Source organism: Nicotiana attenuata, chromosome 9, assembly GCF_001879085.1.
Source record: "Nicotiana attenuata strain UT chromosome 9, NIATTr2, whole genome shotgun sequence".
Classification (NCBI taxonomy): domain Eukaryota; kingdom Viridiplantae; phylum Streptophyta; class Magnoliopsida; order Solanales; family Solanaceae; genus Nicotiana; species Nicotiana attenuata.
The window spans coordinates 21798128-21808582 of NC_031997.1; the positions used below are offsets into that span (position 1 = coordinate 21798128).

The following is a 10455-nucleotide window of genomic DNA, read 5'->3' on the forward strand; positions in this document are numbered from 1 at the left end:
GTTATGAGGCAAGCAGGCAGGAAACAGGTTGTACCAAGGGTTGTCAAGATGAGTCATTTCAGGGCAGACTTTCAAGACGATGATGTCCCTTATAAGTGCCAAGCTCAGCACATGTGGCACTACAAAATCATTGTGGAGAAAAATACCATTGAGCCGGACAGGTATCATGCAAGGTGCGAGCCTCTCTATCCGGCATGGTTAGAGGACAATCTAAAAGGGATGGTGACAGCAGGGGCCGGTCGAGGGAACAGAATCATAGATGAGGAAGCTGAAGCTCAAGTCAAATACAACAGGCTGCGCGAGAGGGTCCACGACTCTGACAATGAGCACCGGGAAATACACGAGAGGAATGTAAGGTTGATCGAGGAGTGGAATGAAATGGCAGTCACTTCCAACAGGAAACTAGAATATCTGGAGCGAGGAATAGTGGAGCTGGAAGGCAAGGTCATAAAGAGGATTGAAAATTGCCAGAACGCTGAAGGAGCTGAAGGAGGACATTTGGCCAGAGCCTACTTGCTGCTGGGGCTGCGCGAGTTGGGGGACCTGCACGATGGTGTCAGGAAGATCGAATCCGGGGAAGGTCCTTCTGGGACCAAATAGGCTAGATTTACTTGCTTTCCTAAAATGTAATAAGGCCAAGTGCCAGTAGTAACTTATCTTTTTCTATTATCTTAGTGTCGATTTGGGATTCGTCTATTTTTATATTATGAAATGAGGCATTTGTTTGCATCTAAGTTCTTCAAATCTATTTGTCGCTAGGCCTACCTCGGGCACAACGAGGCTCCCAAATTAGGACGCGAATTTACATTCCTACAATACGTGTTTAAATACTGCAACATTTCAAAAACTGACTTGTTACCTTTTTTGTTTTTGCTTATTTTTTATTATTATTCCCATCCCCTTAGGTTGGTTCAATCATACTGGCCTCATCAGCATATCACACCAGATCTAGAGGCCCTCCACCTCCTCCTCCTCCAAGCAACACAAAGGGCAAAGGAAAGACAAAAATGGACGACTTAAGTTGTATCCGAAAGGAGAATATCGAGAACGCAGAAACCTCAGATGGCCGCAGTACTCCGGCCCCAAATGATCTGGTTTTGAGACTGGAATAAAAGATATTGGAACTGCAAGGAGAACTTGAGCAGGTTCACAACTTGGAAAACTTGTCGCTCACCCTGAATGTCCCTGACATTAACCAGCAGAACACTAAAAACCCAACACCTCCTCAAAGCACACAAAACCAACACCCATAAAATCCTCCCGCACCAAATCAATACGCATCCAATAGCCTCAAATGCTCAAATTCCATAGACAATGTCATAGTCTAGGTGCATCAAAGTTCCCTAAGGATCTCAAGGATCCCGGGCAGTGCTTACACCTAGACTTGGTAGCCAAAATTGAATGAGTGCAGTGTGGAAGGGCCAACCTCAGTATGCCAGAGTTTAGAGGGTTCTCAAGAGGATCCCAAGGCAGTACACATACTGGAGGGGGCAGAACCTATTGACGTAGGAGTAGAGTGGGAGTGCTTGACACAGTTTGAAAGGTTTTAGTAGGAAAACAGTATAAAAAGGGGGTTTGTTTGAAATAATTTGTGGAGTAAAAGAGGGAGTCATGCAGTAAAACAACTTTAAAAAGAGAGAATTACATGATCAAGCAACAGTAAATCAAACATGGAGTCTAAAAACACATCAGCAATACTCACATGACCAAAACAGGAGGAAAGAACCTACATACAGGGGTGATGGGGATTGGGGATACATAGAACACATGATTGTAAACACATAACAGGCAAAGGTCCTAGGAAATTGGTACAGACATGCTCAGACACAACAGAACAGACATAGTCACAGAACCAGCAATGCTTAAGGGGGTTCAGTATAGGATCCACATGATTTTAGGTCAATCCCAGAACCATACAAGTTTAGGAGTGCTGACTACTTCACAAGGAGACTCATACAGAAACTAAATAAAGCAGAATCACATGGAGACAGACTTCATAGGGGGGGGGGGGGTTAACATGTTTGTACTGATCCTAAGGAAGGGGAGTACATGCCATGCTAATCGTGCATCATATTAACTGCAAGTTTTACAGCAAAACCATAAGTGAAAGCAAACCGGAAACAGGATGAACTGAAGCAATAAAAGAACCATATTATTTTTGGAACTTAAACTAAAATTAGAACATACCAGTAAAGAAGACAATAAACAAAAGTGAAGGAGCAGGAGAGCACAATAGTTAGCCTTGGCTTGCAGCCGGCTAACTCAGAATGGTAGCAAGTAACACAAAGAGAGAGCAGAAAGTTTAAGTGTGAGAGAGAGAGCTTTTTTCGACCAAAGTGTTCGTGTGTTTGTGTTAATGAGAGAGTGTGTATACATAGTAGTTCGAAAATTAGGTAAAATAAGGCAAGAATCATAGTAGCATAGTAATTATGGAACCAAATACTAATCAGAATCAAATCAATGTAAGTACCCCTTTAATTAAGGGGGGAATCAACCAACGGTAATAGGCAGAAATGATTAAGGAAAGAAATCAAATAGAGTATAAGGTATAAAATAGAAAATTAGGGGTAAGTACATAGGGGTTTAATTAAGGAAACAACTAATGAAGAATCATTAAAGTACTCGGTTCACCAAATAGGTAATAAAACAAAATAAAGTTGCAGAGTATGGAAATAATCGACAATCAGCACATAGTAAATTAGGGAATCAGGGATTCGGAATCACTGATTTAAGGGGAGTAACAAGTAAACAAGTTAACAGGGGAATCGAGAGTTTACAGGGAAGTTTTCAAATCAGGCCAAGAAACAAGGAGTTCAGAGTCAATCAAGGAGAGAGTTTTAGCATATAAAAGGAGTGGAATGGGAGTAACCAAACACATCATGCAAAGAGGCAAGTATTGACCAGTCAAGATGAACACAAACATAAAGAGGCGATATAAGTTAGGCATAAGAAAACTCAGTAGAACATGTTCGAGGCAAGATAATCGCAGAAACTTAAACAAGAATCGAGTAGTCATGCTACACAAAACCAAACAAAGAAATCTTAGAAATTTAGGGCTTTCAACATAGGCGAGTTGAAAAGGTAGTAGAATCATAGAATCAGTCGATATATGCAAGAGGTAGAAGTTTAAACATAAAGAATCAGTTTAAACAAGGTTTTTTAGAAGAAGTTCCGAAAATCCTAATTTTAGAAGAAGGTGAAAACACTTTGAAATCGATGATTCTTGTAAAAGAGTTTCAAGAACAGTGTAAAATACTAAAGAAACCAACTAGAATCGTCCTAGACCTGTACATATCTGGGAGATACAGGAAGAAATTAGGGTTTCAGAAGAAATCCATATAGAGATGAAAGAACCTGTATAGAATCCCAAGGATCATGCCAAATACAGCGTGATTTTTATTGAAATCACACCGGAGTAGCCAAGAACAGACAAGTAGCAAACCCTAGATGAAGGTTGGCGTGGCCCAGGGCCCTTGAAGACCTTAGAGAAGGCAAGTGTGGCAATAGAGGAGCCATTGGATGCTTAGGAGTTGATGGGAGATCACCGGAGAAGACCGGTGAAAGGGAGGCCGGCGGTTGAAGGAGCTAGGGTTAGGTTGAGTGGTTGAGAGAGGAGAGGAGATGAGAGAATACAGGGGCAGCGGATTTAGAAAATGAGATAGGGTTAGGGGTCGTTTGGAATAAAAAGGAGGGATTAATACGGGCCGTTGATCTGAGAGATCAACGGCCAAGATTTAATTGGTGCTGGGTCGGGTAGGTGGGTTCAGGGTTTGGGTCGGGTAGTTTAATATGAAATTGGGCTGTGGTTGGGTTTAATTGGGCTACAATTGAAATGCAAATCTGGCTATATTTTAAATAGCCAATTTTCCCCTATATAATTTATAATAAACAACAGCTTAATTTCTGGAAAATAATTTTGTATACTAAAATGATTTAAAATATATATTTAACATTTTAAAAATGTAGAAGGTCGATTTTATGCATATAAACGTAATTATACATTAAATGGGCTAATATTGCAATTATATGTAATTCAGTTTTAAAAATACAAAAATGCAATTATAAAAATGCATAAAAAATATTTTAACCATATTTTGGCATAAATATAGAAATTAAATGACTAAGTCATCACGACAATAATTTGAGGGATAATTATTGGGAATTTTATGAATAAAAGGGAAGGAAATAAATCAGTTTATATCCTTAAAATTATGGATAAAATTATAAAACCTTGTGCATGCTTATATATGCTATTTTGAAGGTATTTATGCATATACAAAATATAGGAAAAAATTGGGTATCAACAATAGGTGCTACAATAGATGAAAATCCCTGAACAAATCGACAGTAATAACCCGCCAAGCCAAGAAAACTGCGGATCTCTGTAGCTGAGGATGGTCTGGGCCAACTCTGCACTGCTTCCACTTTCTTCGGATCCACCTTTATTCCCTCACTAGATACCACGTGACCCAAGAATGCCACGGAATCCAACCAAAACTCACATTTCGAGTACTTAGCATATAATTTCTTCTCTCTCAAAGTCTGAAGCACTATCCTCAGGTGCTGCTCATGATCTTCCCGACTCCGGGAATATACCAGAATGTCATCAATAAAGACAATGACGAATGAGTCAAGATATGGCCGAAATACACTGTGCATCAAATGCATGAAGGCTGCTGGGGCATTGGTCAGCCCAAATGACATAACAAGAAACTCGTATTGACCATACCGAGTCCTGAAGGCAGTCTTCGGGATATCTGGCTCCCGAATCTTCAACTGATGATAGCCTGAACGCAAGTCAATCTTAGAAAACACACAAGCACCCTGTAACTGATCAAACATGTCATCAATACGGGGCAAAGTATAACGGTTCTTCACTGTAACCTTGTTCAACTGGCGATAATCAATACACATACGCATAGAACCATCCTTCTTCTTCACAAATAAGACAGGAGCACCCCAAGGTGATACACTGGGCCGAATGAAACCCTTATCAAGCAATTCCTGTAACTGCTCCTTCAACTCCTTCAACTCAGGAGGAGCCATACGGTACGGAGGAATAGAAATGGGCTGAGTGCCCGACAACAGATCAATGCCAAAATCAATATCTTTATCGGGCGGCACGCCCGGAAGGTCAGCTGGAAACACATCAGAGAAATCCCGCACTACTGGGACTGAATCAACTGTAGGGGTATCAATACTGACATCTCTCACATAAGCTAGATACGCGTCACACCCCTTCTCAACCATACGCTGAGCCTTAAGGAACGAAATAACTCTACTGGAAGTATGATCTAAGGTACCCTTCCACTCTACTCGCGGCACACCTGGCATAGCCAGCGTCACGGTTTTCGCGTGACAATAAAGAATAGCATAATGAGGTGACAACCAGTCCATGCCCAAGATAACATCAAAGTCTACCATGCTGAGCAATAACAAATCGGTTCTGGTCTCAAAACCACTAAGAGCAATCAAACACGACCGATAAACGCGGTCCACAACAAGAGAATCTCCAATAGGAGTAGAAACAAAAACATGAGAACTCAAAGAATCCCGAGATACGCCCAAATATGGGGCAAAATAAGAGGACACATAAGAATAAGTGGATCCTGGATCGAATAAAACTGATGCATCTCTATGACAGACCAGGATAATACTTGTGATGACAGAATCGGAGGCGACAGCCTCAGTACGGGCAGGCAGGGCATAGTATCTGGCCTGGCCTCCCCCTCTAGCACGACCTCTACCTCCCCGACCTCCACCTCTAGCTGGCTGAGCAGGTGGGGTAGCAACTGGTGCTGTGATCATAGCCTGAGAACTCTGCGGGGCGCGCTGTGGCTGAGAAGTCTGTGGAGGTGCAACCCTCCCAAGTCTAGGACAATCCCTCACCACATGGCGTGTGTCACCACACTCAAAACAAGCTCTGGAAGGACGTGGTGGCTGTGACTGGCTCGGGCCAGGTTTGCTGGACAGACCACTGGAAACACCTCGTGCAGGAGGCACACTGGATACTGGAGGTGCATAATAAGGCTACTGAGGTCTAGGAGGAGCTGGAAACCACTGGCTGCTGGAAGAGCTGAATGAACAGAGCGACTCATATAACCCCTACCATGACGAGCTGAAGCTGGGAAACGCGCACCAGAATAATGGCCCGACTCTCGAGACCTCTTGGCCTCCCTCTCCTCTCTGTCCCGAGCATGCATACCCTCTACTCTCCTAGCAATGCTCACCACCTGCTGATAAGAAATATCCATCTCCAACTCCCGAGCCATACTAGAGCTGATGCTGGGAATGAGCCCCTCAATAAACCGGCAAACCTTCTCGCGAACAGTAGAAACGAAAGCTGGTGCATGTCTAGCCAAGTCGGTGAAACAGACAGCATACTCCGAGACCATCATAGTACCCTGGCGCAAATGCTCAAACTCTGCGCGCCAAGCGTCCCTGAGGCTCTAGGGAACATACTCCCTCGTGAACATATCTGAAAACTGAGTCCAAGTCAGGGAAGCTGCCTCATCCGGACTATCTAACTCGTAAGCATGCCATCACTGATAGGCGGCTCCTCGAAGCTGAAAGGTAGTGAAGGAAACCCTACTCGATCCTGATATACCCATGGTACGGAGGATGCGGTAGCACTCCTCTAGAAATCCCAGAGCATCATCCGATGCTAGTCCATTGAATGTAGGAGGCTGATACTTCTTGAACCTCTCAAGCCTCTTCTGCTCCTCCTCTGAAGCTACTGCCCTCTCCTCGGGCTGAGCTGGGGCTACAGGCTGTGCCAGTACAATCTCTGGGATCTGCTCAGCATGCACTCGCTGCTCAGGAGTGCGGGCAGTGGGAGTCTGTGCTCCTCCCCCGGCCTGGGATGTGGCTGCAGCAAGGGGAAGCAACCCTGCCTGAGCTAGAGTGGTGTACATACTCATAAACTGCGCAAGAGTCTCTTGGAGAGCTGGAGTAGTAGTAGCAGTAGACGTGTCTGGCGCCTAGGCTCCGGCTGGAACTGCTGGTGGCTCCTCGGTGGCAGATTGCACGGGTGCTCTGGCTGCACCGCGTGCGCGTCCTCGGCCTCTACCCCGGCCCCGACCTCTGACGGCTCTCGTAGGGGGCCCGAGTATCTGGTCACCTCCAGTAGCATGTGTTCTCACCATCTGTGAGAGAATAGAAGACAGAAGTTTAGAATTTCGATATCAAAGATCTCGCACGACATGGAATTCAAATGAAGTGAAATTTTCTTAACAGTTACATAGCCTCTCGTGGATAAGCACAGGCGTCTCCCTACCGATCCGCGAGACTCTAATAAACTGGCCTGTGATTCATGACTCCTATGAACCTAGAGCTCTAATACCAACTTGTCACGACCCCAGTTTGCCCTCCGTGAACTATCGTGACGGCACCTAGTCTCTACGACTAGGTAAGCCTAACAAATTGCGGAAAAAGAAACAACAGAATAAAACTAGCCAAAAACTGCGGAATAACGTTATGAAACATTTAAGATGCCGCTCGGCATATACAATACAAACTCTCAACTGAAATTACATTTTCCAAACCCCGAAATCCCATGAAATCACAAGCTGTGGAATAACTACAGTGTTCTAACTCCAGAGTGTCTAAACCAAAGAAAAGTACAGAAGGGCTATAACTAAAAGAGAGTAGATAGGTACTCCTCAGTCTGCGAACGCGGCAATATACTTCAAAGTCTCTAGAGATCGCCTCGCCTCGCTAACGATATGGCTGAGTCGATGTACCTGGATCTGCACACGGGAAAACATGTGCAGGAAAGGGCATGAGTACACCACATCGGTACCCAGTGAGTGCCAAGCCTAACCTCGGTCGGGTAGTGACGAGAAAGGTCAGGGCCCTACGGATTCTAAAATATAAAGCAAGGTAAGTGTAAGGTGCAACAGTATAATCAAAACAATATCAGAAAATGAGAAGAAATCAGAGACAAATATACACTCAGTACACAGAAACATCGCCAGGGGATCTCCCGGGATCGCGTCCGGTAGTCCCAAACGTAAATACTCGGGGATCTCTCAGTATCCTTAATATATGTTCTAGGGATCTCTTGGTATCCCGAGGATCTCTTGGTATCCTCAATATATGTACTGGGGATCTCTTGGTATCCCGATGATCTCTTGGTATCCTCAATATATGTGCTGGGGATCTCTTGGTATCCCGCACTACAACCAAAATCAATATATGTTAGGGGATCTCCCGGAATACTCATCCGTAGTCTCAAAATAAAAACACAACAATATGAAGGAAAGAATCCACAATTTCATTCAAGTCCGTACCAAGAAACAAAGATTTCTATTCTAACATGCTGCACAGAGTTCACATAAACAGTTTAAGCAGATAGGACAATTAATACACTTAAGCATGCTTCCTAAACTACGCAATAGGCTTAAAATATAAGTAATGTTCAAGAAGAAAGAAACACATTTAATTTACTTAATGAAAAATGGGTTTCCAACAACTGGCACGTGTACGCACTCGTCACCTCACGTACACGGCATTCATATAACAACGATACCAAATCCTAGGGGGAATGTCCCCCACACAAGGTTAGACAAGCCACTTACCTCGAACCAGCTCAATCAAATATATACCACGTTCTTGCCACGATTATCCGACTCCAAATGACCCAAATCTATTCAAAGTAATTGCATGATGTAAATAACACTTCAAGTAACTAATTCAACTAATTAATTCTAAGCTAATACGCAAAATTAGGAAAAATGACTAAAACGCCCCCCCCCCCCCGGGCCCACATCTCGGAATCGGGTAAAATTTAAAAATTCAGAATCCTCATACTCTCACGAGTTCATTTATACCAAATTTATTCCAATCCGACATCAAAATCTAGATCAAAACCCCAAAATTAGGGCTAAGAACTTGTCTCCACTTTTCCTCAATTTTTCATCCCAAATCCAAAATTAAATGACAAAACTAAGATTAGATTATAGGAATACAACTAGAAAGGGATTAGGAATCGTTACCCACTGGTTTCCTCTTAGAAATCCTCCCAAAATCGCCCTCACCCGAGCTCCAAATCGATTTTCTAACTTTTGATTTCAAACCCTTGAAGTATCTTATTTCTGCTCAGCAAATCCGCTTCTGCAGCCATGGGACCGCACCTGTGGTCCCGCTTCTGCAGAAAATGAACTGCACCTGCGATAATTCATTAAATTCCCATTTCCGCACCTGCGACCAGTTTACCGCATCTGCAGTCTCGCAGGTGCGTTCACACTTCTGCACCTGCGGCTTCTAGCTTTCCCTCGCCTGGCTGCATCTGCGATCTCTTAGCCGCTTTTGCGGCGCCGCACCTGCGGTCCCATTGACGCAGGTGCGGTTATGAGAGGTTCAACCAACATCAAATTTTTTTCCTATGTCCAATTCAACTTCCGTTAAACACCCGAAACTCACCCTAGGCCCTCGGGACCTCAACCAAACATGCCAACCAATCCTAACACATCATTCAAACTTGTTCCAACCTTCGGAACGCTCAAAACAACATCAAAACACCAATTTAACATCGGATTCAAGCCTAAGAACTCCAAAAACTCTTAAATTACGCTTTCGATCAAAAAGTCTATCAAACCTCATCTGAATGACCTGAAATTTTGCAAGCATGTCACATTCAACACTACGGAGCTACTCCAATTTTTGGAATTCCATTCCGACCCCGATATCAAAATCTCACTATCGAACCGGAAACTTCAAAAATTCAACTTTCGGCATTTCAAGCCTAAATAAGCTACGGACCTCCAAAACACAATCCGAACACGCTCCTAAACCCGAAATCACCCAACGGAGCTAACGGGACCAACGGAATTCCATTCCGAGGCCGTCTTCACACTGCTCCGACTACGGTCCAAATTCTAAAACTTAAACTCTCTTTTAGGGACTAAGAGTCCCAAAACTCTCCGAAACTCCCAATAAATCTTTCCGGCAACTCACAACAGCAGAAATAAACACGGGGAATGCAGTTAATGGGGATCGGGGGCGTTAATTCTTAAAACGACCGGCCGAGTCGTTACATGGGATCACCCATGGGTAAGTGTATGGTGATTTTATACAGAGTTTTGACGGCTTTAGAATAACTCTTGGCATGTTCAAGGACGAATATATTTAAGTGGGGGAGAATGTAACGACCCGACCGGTCGATTTGAGCTTTAGTGTTCCATTCAGTATTTTGAGACTTTGAGTAGCTTCATATAATATAATGAATTGAGTGTATGGTCAGTTTATTTTTTCGAGTGGTTCGGGATTGACTTGGAAGAATGACTCTTGAATTGGAAGCTTTAAGTTGGAAGAGTTCACCAAGGTTTAACTTTTAGTTAAACAGACTCAGAATCAGGTTTTGATTGTTCCGATAGGTTCGATGATGATTTTTTACTTGTGCGTATGTTTGAATTTAGTTTCGGAGGTTCCTAGAAGAATTCGACACTATTTGTC

General features: G+C 43.5%; 1 protein-coding gene across 1 annotated transcript; it reads right to left on the minus strand.

Moving 5' to 3' along the window:
• Nucleotides 4495–4914, minus strand: LOC109232824 (RNA-directed DNA polymerase homolog; the record flags this gene model as incomplete). Its single annotated transcript, XM_019398542.1, has 1 exon — nucleotides 4495–4914. A coding segment is annotated over exon 1 (420 nt), but the record flags the coding sequence as incomplete, so codon positions are not given.